This window comes from Marmota monax, unplaced genomic scaffold, assembly GCF_021218885.2.
Source record: "Marmota monax isolate L192 unplaced genomic scaffold, Marmota_monax_Labrador192_F-V1.1 WCK01_AAM20220418_F8-fsc00130, whole genome shotgun sequence".
Taxonomy (NCBI): Eukaryota; Metazoa; Chordata; class Mammalia; order Rodentia; family Sciuridae; genus Marmota; species Marmota monax.
Window position 1 is genome coordinate 2,858,157 of NW_026693244.1, and position 19,011 is coordinate 2,877,167.

The 19,011-nt window shown below is 36.8% G+C and overlaps 1 protein-coding gene across 7 annotated transcripts in view; it reads left to right on the forward strand.

Annotated features, from left to right (window-relative positions):
- The window catches only part of Mast4 (microtubule associated serine/threonine kinase family member 4), a 565,691-nt gene that overhangs the window by 189,070 nt on the left and 357,610 nt on the right, over positions 1 to 19,011 (forward strand). For all 7 annotated transcript variants that reach the window (XM_058583078.1, XM_058583079.1, XM_046456189.2 and 4 more), the window contains exon 3: positions 7,113 to 7,237. In XM_058583078.1, coding sequence (XP_058439061.1) covers positions 7,113 to 7,237 — 125 coding nt within the window. The remainder of the gene's footprint in view (positions 1 to 7,112; positions 7,238 to 19,011) is intronic.

A 19,011-nucleotide genomic window follows, 5' to 3' on the forward strand; every position in this document is an offset into this window, starting at 1 on the left:
ATTTGATCCTAATATCTGTCCTAACTAGAATTTGAGAGTCTATCATGGCAAAAGAGAAGAAATACCACATTAAGAAAAATTAAGGGAAAGTAAGGAAAAAAGAAAGGCCAAATATCTCTGTATGACTTTGAATTGTTTCCATTTAGAAATATACTGGGTTGGCATTTTTGTCCTTTTATCATAAAATGGTGAGGGTATCAGGGTGGCTATTTGGGATCGAGGGTAAAGGAACCCCTGCAGCCTTGAATCACCTTGCCATATTGCCCACACCAGAAGTTATTTTTGATTTAAAACCACAGCTATGATTGACAGTGGCAGCGGCAGCTTAAGATTCTGCTCCATAACCTCATGGTTTGTCTAAAGGCTCTGATTTCTGTATTGTAGACATGTGTGTTCTGTTATTTTTCAAAAGTTCCCAGCTCTCTCACAGCATGGACTGGGGCTTCAGTGACTCCTTAAAACATTTGTCATGTACCCAGTCTGTCTGGGCTTGCCCAAGAGAAGCTGTTAACTTCTGATGCCTGCTTCCCTTACTCCAAGCTTCATTTCAAAGCATGCCTCTAGCTTTGTCGCCGGGCTCTTATAGTTAGTTATGTTGCTTTGACATTCATTCTATGTTAAATGTAGAATGGTGGTGATAATATTCTAAAAAGTGGACTGGGTATCTCTGGATTTGAATCTGATAGCAAAATAGGTAATTTGATGGAGACCTTGATGCCCCATTGGCAATCCCTGCTCTGATATCAACCTCCCAAGACATGCACGCTTTCCTGCTCAGCTTCTAGTTGCTTTGTCAACTGGAGATCACTGATCAGTGTGTAGTTGTGTAGTGCTGCCTTTAAGGACTCAGGGTCAAGACCCTGCTTTGGACTTCTTGCATGAGAAAACACACTGCATTCTTTTTAAAGGCTAGAACAGCAGCTCAATATAGGAGTCAGTGAACTTCAGCACTCTCTGGTCACAGGTCTGTTGGTTTCTCAAATTATATTTATTTATGCCATTAAGAAGAATGATTTAGCAGCACTGCTGATGTTGTCTAGGTACAGGCATTCTTTCACAGTGGGACAAGAAATTGGAAGGCAGTCACCCATGTGAGCAGGAAGATGAAAGGAACCATGTCCCTGTGTTGTACTAGCACCACTGAAGATGAATAAAGGAGGCTATAATTGCCTGCGAGGACTAGAGTCATGACGACCGGGAACAAATGTTTAGGAGTGAGCAATGGGGCATAGAAGAAGAGTCTCTGGACGATGATGGAGTACACCTTAGGGCACTGGCTGCTGAGTCATGGGTTCTGCCCAGATTCAGCCAGTGACTTATCGTGGTCTTTATCCTTTTTTTATTTCTAAAGTTTGGAGGGTTCTTTAAAAATTCAGTTCCCCTGACTTGCAAATGATTTGAAGGACTTAAGTTATTAAGTGTAATTTGTGATAGTAGGTGTCTATGTAGATAAATGTGGAAACCTTCTTTTGACAAAAAAAGATCCCATTATTATTTCCTCTATATGGCATAGTGGTTTTGGCTATAACACTAAGGAGTGTGTGTGTGTGTGTGTGTGTATGTACTATGTAGGTGTACACTATGTTTTGTTGACCCATTTATTCACCAATGGACATTTGGATTATTGGTACCTTTGGTCTATTGTGAATAGTACCACTATGAACATGGGTATACAAATATCTTTTTGAAGCCAGTTTCACTTTTTCTTTCCAGTGTAATGGAGGGTGAACTTTCTGGGAGCTGTTATGAGAGTTGAGCAGTAGATCCCGAAGAAGCAGTGGGCTTCTAGCCAAAACCTGTAAATCTATAAAGATATAGGCTGAGAAATAAGGTCTTCCAACAGAGCATGTGGCCCCATTTGCCTGCTCATGGCACCAATGCAGTGGCAGCTTACCATTGCTCTTTTTGTTTCTAGCCCTTTAGCCTCTGTAATGCTACTCTCATTCTCTCTAATATCCTTATATGGCTCCCTTACCTTCCCAAACCCCTGGGAGCAATGCATTGCTACCTTAGTTTTCCTCTTTTCCTGGTTGGTATCTTAGAGGAGTGAACAAAGCATTTCAGAGTTCTTATGTATAACTGATCACAAAAAGTCATATCAAAACAATTCTTTTTTTTATATATATAGTTATTTGGTTTTATTTTCTCTTTGATGTCCTGCTTGTAGTCTAAGAGAAATAACCCCAAATGTAAGATGGCGGGCTGATTACTCAATCTGTGCACTTCAGGTGACACAGAGCTTTTTAAATGGAAGCTTTCAAATCTAGTCAGGTGCCATTATTCCCCAATGATAAAGTAGATCTCCAGCGGCTATATTTAATTCTTTATATGACCATTCTGTGAAAGTTATTGCTGACTTGGTGTTTTCCTATTTCCTAGGGACAGTTGTACCTTTGGGGTGCTTTGAAAGCATGTATCTCATCTGAAAGCTTGCATTTATGAAGTTCCTGCTTCTAGTTTTCTTGGAATTCAGGATGGAAATAAAGGAAAGCACATTCAAGGAGAGGTGATATATAGCCTAGATAGAACCAAGGCACAATCTGCCTTTAGACTGAATAATCTATTCTTACTATATAACCAGAGAAAGCTGCAAGACTTCCCACTCTCATTCTGTGAAGTCACAATAATCAGTTTAAAAAGTTCTAACAATCTATATCTCTGTGTTTGAAACCTTATAGTTTCTTACATTAGTCTGGTTGACTGATTCTAGCTTTAAAACAGATTTCTCTTTATTGCCTCTAAATTTCTAGTTATAGTACTATGTAGAAAATATTTAATATATGTTAATGAGCATGGCAGGATTTTAGAAACGTGTTTCTAAAGAGCACAGAGCTGATCAAAGTTCCATTTGGAACAAGCAGCTCAATTCGGTATTAAAACAGAGCAACCAGATTGCTAGGCAAGCTCACCTCTCATACGACAAATTGGAAATGGTATTATCCATTAATTTCGGCCCTGTGCAGCTGAATAATGCCATTGACAGATGCTAATTTTCTTAAATTGTAGGCAGCAAATGATGCATGAATATAGCAGCAACACACTTTCTAGAGGCTCTTGGTAGTCATCAGAAAGTGAATTTATATAAAGTTTGATGCAATCACTACCAACTATGGCAGTGTGTTAGTGCCTTCTAATGACTGCCTTAAATCCATCTGTTGTCCTCTTTTTCCTATTAACACTAATGGGGGTCCAGGCAGGAATGAAATGTCCCATGTGATGTATTAACAGACCCTCCAATTTGTAACATTCATAAGATTGCTTAGGACAAAAATCTATGTACAAACAATAGTATCTAAAATTTTATCCATTATACGTCTATAAACATTTCATTGTATATGTATATAAATGCTTCCTAATTTATTTTTATTTTTTCCACTGTCTTAACAAGACTTTATTTCTTCCTTTCTTTGTAATTCCATGTATGTTGGGTAGTTCTTTGCACTTTTTATTTTTAAAGTTTCTTTGATTGCATTAATTTTTGAATATATTTTCTATCTTAGACTTTCCAACAGTCATGTTGTTTTGTGCAAGTTTTACAGCTGAAGAACCTAAGGCTTGGAGAAATTTGGGACATAGAAATGGAATTATCTGTGTGGTACAGAATTGGAAATCAGCAGTCTGACTTTAAAGTCATGTAAAACTAGAGCAATTAATTTTTACTATTACTGGCAAGGGCCTTTCTGTCCTGTGGTTAAGGCTAGAACTGTTTTTGAATGTCAAAGTGTCATCTTTTGGGTTAGGCTCTGTTAAGCTAACAAAGGAATTGAAGGCATTCCTTTTGTTAATTACCAAGATTGGATTTACACATGAGCTAGCAACAAGTAAGACATACATGATTATGTTAAATTCAACAGTAATTCCAGAGGAGGACAAGATAGCATGCAAATCTTGTTACGGGTTTACCAGTTTGGTTCCAGTGTGCTGACTTACCTTGAAACAACCTGTGAGATTTAACAAAATGGAAGTATTCAAAATGTGACTCAAAGTATACAGAGAGAAAGGGTCTGGGCCTGGGTCCCTTTATTGTGCTCAGGGTGCTGGTTCTGGATTCTGTCCAGAGGTTTACATCCTGCTGGGCTACGCCTAGTCTCAGTCACTCAGGATCCTAACACATGACTGTACTGCACTGAGGATTATCCAGGAGCTGGTCTTGGTGATGAGGAGGTTCTGTATGGTTCCTTCTTTCCCACTACCTGTCTCAGACCTCTCCGTTGACTTCTTGCTTTGCCAACCAGGACCCTTAGAGTGTCCCCATCATCACTTGGGCTTTAGGGACTGCCAGTGTTCCTGGGTAGTTTAACATGTGAGAGTATAGAACACATTTTTTGATAAGAACTATTAAAAGTAATATTGTAAAATATCATATACAGTAAAAAATAGGGAATAAATATAACTGCATATAGCTACTAGCCAGTTTCATCAAAGCTTAATATTTGTTAAATTTCTTTAGGTACTACTAAAAGGAAAAAAAGAGAGAGAGAGACTAATTTGTATACATTTTCCATGAAATAAAATATTTGCCCTTTAAATTTTTCTCTAATTATACTAGATTCTCCAGATGTTTTTGCACCTACCATTAGTTTTCTTAAAAAGAAAGTATATGGGGCAGAATGAATGTAAGGCCAGCGAGGATTCTCTGTCATTTAAATGTTGACATCATGTAGCTTCTGTACCCTTTCACGTCTCTCTCCAAAACACAAACAAAAGAAATATAAGATCAAAGACATAGGAAGAGACCCAGGACGGACCTCCCTCCCCCCAAATCTGTACATTCAGTTTACTGAATAGGTTGATATATTTTTAACAAGTGAGGTCTTTCAGATAGAATTATTAAAGAAACCATTTGTTCAAGTCATACTAATTCTGCTTTCCTAAATTCAGTCTGGTTTTGCTGCCCTAAGTGTCTTGCTTTGAAGCCTAAAAAGGAAAATTTTCTCAAAACCCTCTTAGTCCAGCTTTTAGTTCACATTTCAAAATAAGGCTAGGGAAAAATAAAAATTCTGGATTTTATATTTTAAATTCCCTTCAACAAAGTATGTCTGAATGTCTTTGAGACCGTGATCAGAATCACAGAGGGTAATTAATTATATTTGAGTTTTCAATGACAGTGTTCATGTTCCAATTAATTGACAGTTGCTGTGTTTATTTGCTTGGAAAAGGTCATAATCTTTTATGCGTGGATGGCAGGGAGCAGGTGATAAAAATCAATGTGATACTATTTTTGTAAGAAAATGTAGGTTGTAGAAAGAAAGTCTGAAGGAAAATCATGGACATGTCCATAGTCATTTTTATTGGTGTGATTCTAGGTGACTTTTTTTTTTTTTTGTATATTTGTACATTTTCTACTTTTTTAAAAAAGTATTTTATTTTATTTTTTTTTGCTTTTTTTCTTCTTTCTTTTTATTTATTTCTTATATAGATGACAATAGTGGAGTGCATTACATTCATAATTATCCATTCACAGCACAAATTTTTTTAACTCTGTATATAAAGTATGTTCACACCAAGTTATGCCATTATACATGAGCTCTCTTATTTTTTTTGCATACAATTCTTAACATACCTTTATACCACCATTTATCATATCTCTTCTCTCTGTTTGCAACATTTTCTACTTTTGAATTAAAAGAAACATAGCCTAATCAGAATAGATGCTTTTCATCTTGACTAAATAACTAACATCTACTAGTGCTTTACTCACACAATCCTTTAAACAATTCTATGTAGTTGATTCTATCATCTCCATTTTAGAGGTGAAAAAAAAAAAGGCAAAGAGAGGTTGATTAACTTCCTCCCCCAATGTTGTTCAGCTATAGGGAAAAATCTCAAAAGCAGGTCTCGTGTTTATCTAGAGCCTGTAATTTCACTGTGTAATAAGAGAATGAAAGATCGATTTTGACAAAATGTCATTTTCCTTTTGTATTTAAAATATAAATTTCTGAAAGCATGTGGGTTGAATAAATCATTAGATCACTTAACTGGGCAATGGATGGGAGATGCTCCAAGTTCCTGTGTTTTGATATTGTTGATAATTAATATATTATAATAGTTATTAACCAGTGGGATGTGCTTGTTGGGTGCATACATAAGGGAAAAAGAAGGAACAGATGCTACTGAAATAAAGCTGGAGTCCTCACAAATCTGGCCCTCCAAGGAGAGTCCATCTTTTCATTGTCCCTATGTTTTCTGGGAAGAAAATGCTCACTCACCCTGTCATCATTCAATAAGTGGTGGCCAAGTCATGTGCTAGTATTGGAGCAAAGCAGATGAAAATCAGACAGGGACTGTTTATACTGAGCTTCATTACTATGTGAATGATCGTGGCCACCCTAACTTTTCTGAAGTCAAAAACCTCATTTCTTATATATATATATCAATGCTTGTCTAATTCCTGTACCAAGGAAGTAACAATGTGAATTGGTTCAGCTATTTGACTTTTAAAAGCATACACTGTGTATATTAGAGTTCAAGGTTGATGGAAATTGCTCAGTGAACCTAGACTGACATTGATGTCCTGATTTATGCAAATGGGTACCATTATGTATGCTGCAGACATGGTTGGATGGTCACCAGCGCTTCAGAGAGAGAAGCTGAGAAAAGGGGCATCAGCCCCACTTCACCTTGAAAGAATTCCACCCCTTCCTTTTGTCCGTCATGATCTGCACTGTGTAGACTCTTTTTCAGTTGATTCCTAGATCACTACTCTTTCTGCATTAGAGTTTTTCAAATAACATTTATAAACGCATGCATTTATTTCCATGATGCAGGGAACACTTTTCGTATTAACGTATATTCTCAACACATTCCAATGGAATATGCAGATGGGAAAAACCACTTCATCCTACCCTGATGAAGCTACTTGTGCAGGAGATCAAGAGATTTGCTTGGGTCTCTGTGGAAAGTCAGGGTCAGAACACGCTCGCGATCTCTTGACTTGAAACAGTTTTTCTCTGATTGTTAACAGCATAATGTAACCCATTATGGCAGAAGTAAAAGAGAAGACGGATAGGAAGACACCCAACTCTGTCATAGAACTATTGTGGTCTGCCTGTGACTTACATTATCTTTTTTTTTTTTTTTCTTTTTCTTTTTCTTTTTTTAAACCCCAACAGGACGATACCTCCTTCCAAATGCAGTGGCTGGCCAGGCGTGGCCAGCCTCAGCAGAGACATCCAACCTCGTGCGCATGCGCAGCCAGACCCTGGGGCAGTCGGCGCCCTCGCTCACTGCCAGCCTGGTGAGTGTTCCCATTGGTGGGTCCAGGTGGTCCAACCCATCTCCTGCCTGGTGTACTTAGGTTTGTTGAGTTTAATTTGGTACAAACTTACACTCATGTAGCACTATGTACAGATGTGGCAATGTGAAATACCTTGCTTTCAGTGTGCTGATTTTTACCGCCACCCCTCCACATGTGGAGTATTTCCACTTGCAACCATTTACCACCTGTACTCCCCCAAAAATGGAAATGTTTGTAGGCTTTTTATATCTTAAAAAATTTTTGATTTCAAACTTAGAGAAAGATTATAAGGATAAGATAAAAACACAGAGCTCCAGTTTATTCTAAATCTAGATTCAATTAAATAACATCTTGATTTGCTCTGTTAAGTGTTTTCTCTGTGTATATAAATACATATCTGTATGTATGTGTGTATACATATGTATATGCACATTCATATACTTTTGAAATTTATTTTTGGTTATCTATATTACAGCTGTTTGTTCTCTCAGTTATCAACTTGAGTAAATTTGTGGCCAACACAATCCTATTATCTACTGTCATCTTTATTTCAATTTAATCAATGTACTCAATCATGTCCATTATAACATTTTTCCTCCTCTAGTGTAGGATCCAACTTGTGGTTATGTGTTGTATTTAATTGCCTACCTCTTTAGTGTTCTTTAATCTGGGATGTTTTCCATATACTTTGTCTTGCCTTTCTTTTTTTTTTTTTTAAGTTGTTGAAAGCATTTCTTTTTTCTTTTCTTTTCTTTCTTTTCTTTTTTTTAACCTCTTTTATTTATTTATTTTTAAGTGGAGCTGAGGATTGAATCCAGTGCCTCACACATGCTAAGAAAGTGTTCTACCACTGAGCTACAATCCCAGCCCCTTTGTCTTTTCTGACATAGACATTTTTGTAGAATTTTTTTTTTAATGGAACATTCCTTATATTACATTTCTCTGTTGTTTCCCATGGTGAGATTCAGGTTTTAGCATTTCAGACCAGAATCAGGCATTGGTTGTGTCCTCAGGGCATCATGTCCATCTGTCCCTCACTATGATGTTAATTTTGATCATTCAGTCAAGGTGTTGCCCAATTTTTCCACTGTAGTTATGTCTTTCCCCCCTCATAATCTATAAGCAATCTGTGGGGAGATACTTTCAAGGCATGCAAACATGCTTCTCATAAAATATTTCCCCTACATTTACCATCTGTTAGTGATTCTTGCTAGGATCATTCTTTTCTAGGATGATTTAAAATGGTGTGGGCTAGGAGTGTAGCTCAGCGGTAAAGTACTTGCTTAACTTATATTCCAATCTCAGCATGGGGACAGGGGGGAGGAGTTCGCTTTTCCCATACCAGGACTCTTCATATTTACCAGTTGGCACATGGAATGAATATTTGTTAGCAACATGAACTTGCACTTTCCTTTTCTTCTCCAAATATAGACCTTCATTTTTAAACATATGCTTATTAGATTTTTTGTTGTTGTGTTTAGTGGGCATCCTTCTCCACCTGAAGCTTCTTCTCAGCTTAGAAAAATGTACAAGTAAGTTAGTTTTTACATTGGTGGTAGAGTTGTATGGCATGGAAATAGATTTTTAAACATCTTTTACTGATTTTTATTATTATAAAGAATATGTATTTTATAATAAAATATATAATAATATGTATTATTATAAATGATATATATTTTATTTATTGATATTAAATTATACTGGATATTTGATAATCTTACAATAATATACTGAGGTTTGACTTAGGGTTTTTTTTTTTTTTTTGGTATCAGGGATTAAACTCAGGGATGCTTAACCACTGAGCCATATGCCCAACCCCTTTTTACTTTTTAATTTTAAGACAGGATCTTGATAAATTGCTTAGGGCCTCACTATATTGCTGAGGCTGACTTTGAATTTGCAGTTCTCCTGCCTCTGCAGGAGAATTGGGAGCTGCTGGGATTATAGATGTGTGCCATCATACCCAGCTCTGAGATTTGATTTAGATCCAGGCTCTAGTGCTGCTTCTTCTATTAAGTAATTGTATAAATGTAGGCAAGTCACTTAGTTTCTCAAATTTTTTAAAGAATTTTTTTTTTTAGTTGTAGATGGATACAATACCTTTACTTTATTTTTATGTGGTGCTGAGGATCGAACCCAGTGCCTCACACATGCTAGGCAAGCGCTCTGCCACTGAGCCACAGTCTCAGTCCCTAGTTTCTCAAATTTTATCACCTCATCTGTAACTGCAAGATGAAAAGATGTATTAAACAGTCTATTAAGTCCCTTTCAATTCTGAACTTCTCTGATTCTACTCTCAGAATAATTAATATTCTGAATTATGGAATAATTATCTCCAGAGAAATATTTCTTTTAGGATATTTTGTGACTTCAAAATTAACAATTATCCTTAAGCCAAAAGTCATCTTTTTCCTGATGAGACTTTTTTCTTTCCCCATGGTACTGGGGACTGAAGCCAGGACTTGGCAAATAATGTACCATTGAGCTGCATTCCCAACCCTTGGGCTTATTTTTAAAGATACAGTTAAAGTGATGTAGATAAAGCATTTTCCACTATCCCCTCCCCCTGACCAAAGTGACTTTTTCCTCCTTAGGGAATTTTGTTAAAAGCTTAGTTGACTGTAAGAATTTAGTAGGAAAATACCTTATAATTCATGATTTGTCTTTTTTGACAGATGTGTTTTTCAGCCACTACAACACTATGCTTAACACAAATAGTTGTCTTTTAACACAAATAGTTATCTTTTAGGCTTATTGCCAAGTAAATCATTCTGATTAAAACAGCACTGTCACCAAGTATTGTATCTTAGTACCTGATAGTAGTTGTCACATACCCAGATACAGAAGCTGATTTAATCATTGTTAAAATGCATGTCAGGCAACCTAAGATATTTGGGAATAGGATACAAAAATATGAACTATTATTAGGAAGCATAAAAGAGCATTGCTTGCAATTTGTCAGATGACTTTGTTATCAAAGAATGTCTTAAATTATTAGCTGTTACAACTGCAAGTTTTATGTTTATAGTGTTTGCTTTTGTTGCACTGAAGAAAATGCTGAAATATCACATAGAACAACTTTTAAATAGTTAACTGGCATGTAACAAGTCCAAATGCTAGGAATATTAATATGTCTGTTATCATGTTGTTAATAAATCTGGGCACAGAAGTCAGAATATAATTAGCATTTATTGATAGATAGTGAAGATTGAACATTTAACCCTCCTCATATCTTTCCCTTCAGAGGATTCTTTAATTCCTAATTGTAGTCTATTGGAAAACTCTTTCCCTCCCAACCTACTATTGTATAAGGGCAGCAGCAGTCAGAGGAGAGCTCCCAGCTGAGCACCATCTTGATTTCCTTGTCTTCTGGTGTGATGTTTCAGTGCGTCACCATGATGTTTAAATATTTGTCACTCAGGTACAAACTAATGGACTTTTGAGCTGTTAGGACCACATGTCTAAAAGGACATCAAGTTTTATCTGCTTCACATTTCTACCATGTTTGAATTGAAGTATGTCCAAATTATGTCTGCAGATTACAACTAATAGATTTGCTAGAAAGTGATGCTGAAGAGGTGGATATTGATATATTTTAGAACTCTCTTGTTTTTCTTCTCCCCCTCTTCACCTTGTCTTACAAGGAAGCTGAATTTTGTGGAGGTGCATTGCACAGTAGAACATGCCCTACTGACTGATCCAGTCCTCTTGGCCACTGTTCCTACCCAGTAGCCCCATCTTAGAGCTATAAGTCACCTTCTCTCCTTGATTCCCTTAGCATTTATCATGGTATACCTCTTTGTCCTTTGTGTGTATGACTGATATGTCCCTGCTAGACTGCAAGCTCCTTGCGGGCAGAATTCTTACCTGATTATTTTTCTGTTCACCACTGCTCTTAGTACAGTGTCTTGCACATAGGAGGTATTCAGTAAATAATATTGAAGAAATGGATAATCATTACTGGAAAAGTGACAGATTCCTTTAGTTTCAAGGTGAGAGTGGTGGTGTGCCTAAATGGGGGGTTTGGTGAGACCATCCATCTAAAACCTCTCTGGTTTACTCTTCATTGTGCATCTTACAATTACCATTAACCCTAAAGACCATGTGATAGGCCAAATCCCATTTAATTCCCCATCAGCTGCTCAAAAAAATTATATATATATGGAAACCAAATTGTGAAGAGCTTATATTTGTCCATATTTAAGGAAGTTTCATTAATCTGCTTTTTGGCAATCATGATTATAGTCATATTGGTTTAAATATTTTGTCAATTTATTGAATAAGTTGGAGCAAAATGCATGTCCAAGTGTGGAAGAATTAGAAAAGTAAGGCATCAAGATGGCTTATGTCTGGGTGACAGCATTACTCTTGATATAACAGAATTCCATGCTCTACTGCAACAACATTTCAGAAAAGTGTAGACCCTCCATCTGATAGGTATTAATATGTTAGTAAGATATAAATGAAGGCTTTGTGGTTTGGTACATATGAATTTTAGTAAATGTATGACCTATAGTGATTTAAATGCCATAGGCAAACTTGAAGGTAATGCTAACTACCTTCTCAAGGAGGAGATTAATTCCTAGCCTGAAGTATCTAGTTTTCCTTGGCAATGCTAAATCTAGTTGTGTTCCCTCTTCCAGACACATTGGGCATTTCAGATAAATGGCATGTTGCCAATTCATCCTGAGTAGCCTGGTAGCTGGCAGAATACATGCTCAGCCAGTGTCCGCCTGCTGGGACACCAGCCGGGAGTGCTGATGAAGTGTCAGATGTATACTTCATATACATTAATCTGAAGAGAGGAAAACTCATTTTCCCATTTGCTTCCTCCATCTTTCTGTCCCTCCCCACACACATGGGTAGTTTATCAAAGAAGTCATAGTCGTCAGAAGCAGTGGGATTTGTACAGATGCTGCTTTCTGGAAAGAAAGATGGAAATTTTAGGAGGCAAAAGCAGGACCAGGGGTAACTTTATTTCTTGGTAGGAAAATAAGGTTGTAAGCCCTGATGACTGGAGCTAATAAATGGTATGTGTGGCCATGATAAGAAATATCCACCACATTTATGCTTTGGAATAATGGATGGCAGAAAGTCTGTGAAAATTAGTTTCCAGTTATTTTTCTCCAATTTTGTTTGATTTGAATCATGTGTCTTATACATTTCTTTTGTGGAAAGGTCACATCCACATTCCAGCTCACTGAGGTCTTCTTTGACCATGTGTTTGAAACTGTTCTCAAGATCACTTGCTGTACATTTCATTCCCTCATTTTTCTTCATGCCACCTTCAAATGTATCCAATATTTGCTTATTTTATTTACAATCGTCCCTCAGTGTCCATGCAGGACTATTTCCCTGGATACTGCTTGAATACTAAAATTGGAGTATGCTGAAGTCCCTTATATAAAATGCAGGTGGTAGTTGCATATAGCCTATGCAATGCTCTCACATTCTTTAAAGCATCTCTACATTAATGACAGTGCCTAAAAGCAACGTAAATGCTAGGTAAATAGTTGTTACTCAATATAGTTTAGAGAAAAAGACTGTACATGTGTAGTATGGCCGTACTATTTTCAAATGTTTTTTTCTGTGTTTGGTTGCATTCAAGGATGCAGAACTCATGGATAAGAAGGACCAACTATATATCTTTTTCTACTCTGATATAAGTTTCATGAAGAAGAGAGATTTTTTTTTTCTATTTTCCCAGTTATTTCTATGGTGCCTAGAATTGTGTGGGTTCATGGTAGATGCTCATTGAACTTGATGAACTTATAAATAAATATATTTCTTTTCAGTAATTTCCAATGCCCTGGAACTGGTTCTGTTTTTTTTTTTTTTTTTTTTTTTTTTTTTTTTTTTTTGCTTTTAATCTGTGATAAATATTTTTTGGTTTATGTTATATGGTTAACTGAGAAGCTGTTGTTCAAGCTAAGGAGAAGCTAACTATGGAAACTGTATTTAGGAATTAAGCTGTAATTGTTTGGTTGGAAAATGAGGGCTGGAGTTGTAGCTCAGCAGTAGAGCGCTCACCTAACATGTGCAAGGCCCTGGGTTTGATCCTCAGCACCGCGTAAAAATAAATAAATTAAATAAAGGCATTGTGTCCAACTACACCTAAAAAATAAATAATAAAAAAATGAGAGTAAGGCTGGGGGAAGCAGAGGGATTAAGAGCATGGGATGCTAGAGATCAACTTCAGATTCTACCTACCATTTATTAGTCTCAGGGCTAATCATGTGAGCCTCAGTTTATCCCTTGGTGAAAGGAGCTCATGGTTGTCATAGCCTCATGAGGTTATAAGGTCATGACACCAATACAGCACTTTATACCATGCCTATCACTCGGTAAGTGCAGCCATCAGTGTCCCTGGGATTGGTAGGAAGAATGTTTCTTGAAGGTTGTGAGCTAGGCTTAGCTGACATGGTATTATCAGAGGGGAGGAAAACATGTACTTTTCCCTCCATTGATTGGATTTGAGGTGGGAATTTAACCTTTCTGTACTTCCTTGCATGATGAGGGACTGGCTTGTTGTTCCTTTGTCCCTTGTCTTTGCTCAAAATTGGCCGACTGAACAAACTGGAAGATATCTTTGGAGAACACAAAACTTTTGAACAGGAAAGGTGCTTTGAAATACAGTTTTTAAACTTTTAAATATTAGGTTTAGTGGTATAATTTTCTTTTTCTTCAGTGGCTGTCTTTTGACATCGTATCCATTTCTTTTAATGGAAAAATTATATTTCATGATGCACTATAAATATTAAAACCAAACTATTTAAACTGTAATATATTCAAAGAGCCTTGATGAATATTCATCTTTTCCATTTGCAAAAATGCATTATGAGGAGTCAGGGAAAATTCACTAAACATATGCAAAAGTGTATTTTTCCTTTTTAATTCATTCAGAATGTGGAGACATAATGTCAGCATTTATTTAGGGCACAGACTTTATTTGCAGTCATTTAATATTATATCAATACTTCATTAGCCTTATAGCTCAAAAACAAAAACCTGTTCCGAAGTCCAATTAGTTGACTCCAAGAGAGTATCTGTTAAATATTGATGTAGGAACAGTTGAATGCCCTTGGATAAATTGCTTAACAAAAGTTACAGAATATATCTATGAATTTGCATTTCTCCGTGACCATTATGACTCAATTTAAAGGCTGGATAATATTCCAATGTATAGGTTTGTCATATTTTAATAAATAGTTAATAATTTATTAAACTATTTCTCTCTTTAGATTATTTCTGAGTTTTTCCTATCACAAATAATGGTGATGAGCAGACTTTTTAATAAGTTCTTGTTCACCTCTAATTATTATTTAATTAGGGTAGATTTTTACATGGGATTAGTGGGACAAAAAATACAAGTGTTGTTGAAGTTCTCCACAGCCTTTGCTAAATTGCTCCTAGGAATGCTGTTCAAATCCATATTTCTATTTACAATAAAGTGCAGCTTAATATTGTCTTCTTCAAAAACAAAACAACACAAAAACTTTTCTGGTTTGTTTGTTGAAGAATAATTGCTTTTTGAAATCTATGCTTTCATGAAGTTGATATAGTTATGGGGCATGTTGAACTCCTACACTAAAGCCAGCAGATAAGGCAACACAAACATGAAATTAGGGTTATCTGTGCTTCCTCTTATATTGTCTGCCTTCCATTCCCTAAATCAGCTTACCACACCAACTGTTGGTAACCTGTATTGCTCTTGGGATAAAGGTACTGACGAGTGTGATTACAGTGTGTGTTGCTGAAGGCATTATTCCAGAGTTCAGAATTTTTTTCATCTGGAAAGTAGTAATCTCAATTGTGAAATAGTGCCTTCAGCTGTGGACATTATAATCAGAGTCTCAGGAGTGCTTGTATTCCAGGAGTAATACATCTCATAGTTATTACCCTCTGAGCTAGGCTCTGTTTAGAGTGAAGGGATGAATTTTCATAACTCAGTGCTGAAATAGCAATAGGGAGCCCTGAGCAGATTATTATAGGTCAGGCCTAATCCACAAAGATAAATCTCATTATGGGCTCACCTGGGCCCATCTATGGAGTAGCTGGTTTAACATGAGTCTGTAAATCAACGGTCAGCTTAAAAGTGTACTATAAAATCCTTGCTATAATCCAACTACTGCCTCTATAAAGAGATGCTTAAAGTGTGCATTCTTAGCTAAACATGCCTGTGTGCTCAGAGGATAATTAACAAACAACAAAGGAGGGACACTGTGATTCAGTCTATGAATGAATGAAGAAACTGTGTATTTTGGGGAGATTTTTTTTTTCCTAAGATGATGAAATTCCACCAAGAGTAGACACTTAAAACTCCTTGCTTAGTCTTCTTTTTGTTTTGTGAAGATGAGAAAGTGTTCATTACCTCACATGTGTGTTATACTTCCAGGGAAGGATGGAGAAGCTTCCTGAAAGAGTGTGCTTGGACAGACCAGTCAGGTGGAATTTTATTGTCAAGAGCGTTTGAGAAAGTCAGTGTGGTAAATGGTGCCCTTACATATTCTGTGTGATTTAAAGACTAGCAATGCATGCCCTCTTTTTCATTGCTTACCATTACAAAAGGAAGCAAATCCAATTTATAACAGCAATACTACATATGTGGATGTGTATGTTAAGGCTTAGTTTTCATTTGTTACACATTTAAGTGATGCACCTCTCTAGGTGCCAGTCCACTTACTTGCCGCACTAAAGAGATGTCCATAGGTAGTAAATCGCTTGTGTCTCAGAAGTCTTACTTCTGACTATCTTCGGCATCAAAAACAGTGCCTGTTAAGTAGTTAGTACTTAGAAGATGGTTCTTTTTTAGTGAATGTTGAAAAGGTTTTAATTCTAAATTTCAGTATTTTCCAAAGCTCCTAGTGTGCTGTTTCCTGGAGCGGAGCCTAGTTAAATGCTCAGTCTAACAGGGATTTCATTGGCTTCTGTTGTATGTGGAGATGATTAAGATAAAGGTGTCAAAGCAGTGATGGCCAACATGGAGATGCAGTGGTGGACAGGTACCACTTGGAATCTCCTGGGATGGCACAGCTTGTCCTTTTTTGGTGTCCTTTGCCCCCATGGTAAAATTTCAGCTTCTGCCTTTTGCTCGCAAAACAACCCTGACATGCAGAACAAGAAACTAAAAGTAATTAGACAGTGGTGTGTAGGAGGAAAGGTATTAAAATATAACATTTCCTGACTTTAGAAAAATGAAAAATTATTATTTTACTTCATAGACTTCTTAGGAAATTCCTGAATGTTTTGGCTCTGGAAGAGCAACATATTTCAATAACTTTCCTGCGTGTGTTTCTCTAAGCACACTTTTGTGACTACTGCAATGGGAAGTATTGGTAATTATGCTTATTCCTGGTTTGTTGGCACCTGAAGCATCAATCTGGTGTTGGCTTCCAAATCAGTGTATTCCCCACCGTGCTCATTTTTCAGTTAATTGACTATTAATGGAGTCCCTATTATACAACTAGTATTAAAACCTTGATAGAAAAGATGTAGCACATGGTCTTGCTTTTGAGGCGCTTATAAACCTGGTTGAAAAAAAAAAAAAGACTCCTGAGAAATCAAACAGTGGAAGATAACAGCATGCTGGATGGTTTACATCAGGGAGGATCTGTGGAAGCAGAGGAATGATTTGGGCTGCAGTCTCTGGAAAAGCTTTGCAACTCTACTTGAGTTTTAAAAACTGAGTGGAACTTAGGCAAGCTTCTGTGCGCAGAGGAGCTGTGTACCAAGTGGAATGAGTTAGTTAGAGGGGTGGAAAGTCTGGGCAACAATGGTGTATTTTCTTACATGATGCTTCTGGGATAGTCAGGAAGACAAAACAACACATGAATATTCAGAGGCTCCTGGATTATCAGTGGTGGTGATTTCTGGCTTGATCAGAACCCTGGAATACCACCGCCAACATAGATATCTCCTACTAAGAAGGGTGTTTATATGAGGGGAATAGGAGTCTTCAGCCACCCACTCAGATGATTGCTTTGTATTTAGGAAAATATCTAAGGTGGACAACATGGTGTCTTCAGGTGTTTTAGTAAAAAGGAAATAGACTTGCATTTTTATTAGATTCAATAGCTAATTGTTAGTAATGGCCTACTGGATTATGAGAAGACTTTTTTTCCGATCTCATGCTGTATTAATCTGCCTTTATGTGAAGCATGGAATAGTTTATAAAACTTAGCTTAGCTCTTTGTGATCAATTCTTTTATTATTCAGGGCACATCATCTTCCTTTTGAGTGTATGTGTGTGGTGCTGGGGATTGAACCCAGGATCTCATGTATGCTAGACAAACACTCTACCATTGATCTGTCTTCAGCCTCAGCTTCCTTGGTTCTTTTTAACATTTTAAACCATAGATGCTAAGTAGCAGGGGGAAAGTAACAGTAAAGATTCAAGTTTTGATGGTTCAAGTTTTGCTAAAAACCTCATGTTAGAAATGATCATCATTCCCAGCCTTCCTGTTTCTGCCAGTTTGTTTCTTTATAGAGTCCTGACTTTTCCTTCCATATTCCTTTTACCAATTTTTCTTTGAACCTTTCTTTCCATCTAAGATGATCTTTAACTAAAACTTGAATTGTTCTCTGACTGATGAATAGTCTTGAAAATTGAAGATACTACATTATTGTATCCACTGTAGAATTGTGCAAAAAGAAATATCTGGGCTCTAATGTGTCATGGTTTTATATATCTTCTTAAGAAAATGGGTATACAACCAAGTGCAGTGGTGCACACCTATAATCCCAACATTTCAGGAGGCTGAGGCAGGAGAATCTCAAATTCAAAGCCAGCCTCAGCAACTTAATGAGACCCTAAGCTACTCAGCAAGACCCTGTCTTTAAATAAAATATAAAAAATGGCTGGGGATGTGGCTCAGAGGTTGAGTGCCCCTGGGTTCAATCCCCAGGACAAAAAAGAAAAGAAAAGAAAATGGGTATACATTATATCATTCTTTTGGCAAGAAGTCATGTCTCTTCTAGAAATATCTCTTTATTTCATCAAATCAACTTGTTTTCCTTTGAGAATAGTTGCTCCTGCTTTGATTATATGGTGCTTATTTAGGTATGTTTATTTCTTGTTGGTTTGTATAAATATAAGACATTTTTTGGTTCCTAGACAACATGCAGTTTTTTAAAATCAGTTTTAGCCTGATAAATAATGTGATAATGATATATTAAGTTGTCCCTCCTGTTTACAAAATTGCAATCACAAAGTAGCTACCAAAACTTTAAGAAATTAATTTTTCCCCATTTTCTCGAAAACATTCATCCTCTTGACAGATTCATTTGATGGAAGATCAAGGGTTTTCATTTTTAAATGTGTCTAAATTTTGCAGAGTAACTTTGGCCATTCTGATCCCCCTGGCATTCACAAGGGGATATTAAATTCTTCTTAGGTCCTTCCTTATTCTGGAAGGAAAGTACTTTTCTATGGAACTGTCCTCTCTTGGGTCACTACCATTCTGCACTGTAGCTCATGTATTGCTTCTTCCCTGGCCTTACCCATTCTTATACCAATCCTAATTTCATTACCACCTTTTGAGTTGTGCATATCTGATTTGATTTTTTGGGGGAGTGGCCATGTTGGAGATTGGACATGGCCATGGTAGGCAAGTGCTCTACGACCAAGCTGCATTTGCAACTTCCAATTGAACATTTCTGAAGCAAAGCATTTATTATATGGTTATATTGGACTTGTTTTCTCCCCTTTCTTCGTCATTCCCAGTTGTCCTGGTTTCCTAAAGAGCCAGGAAAATGAACTTACTTGCTGAAGGTGT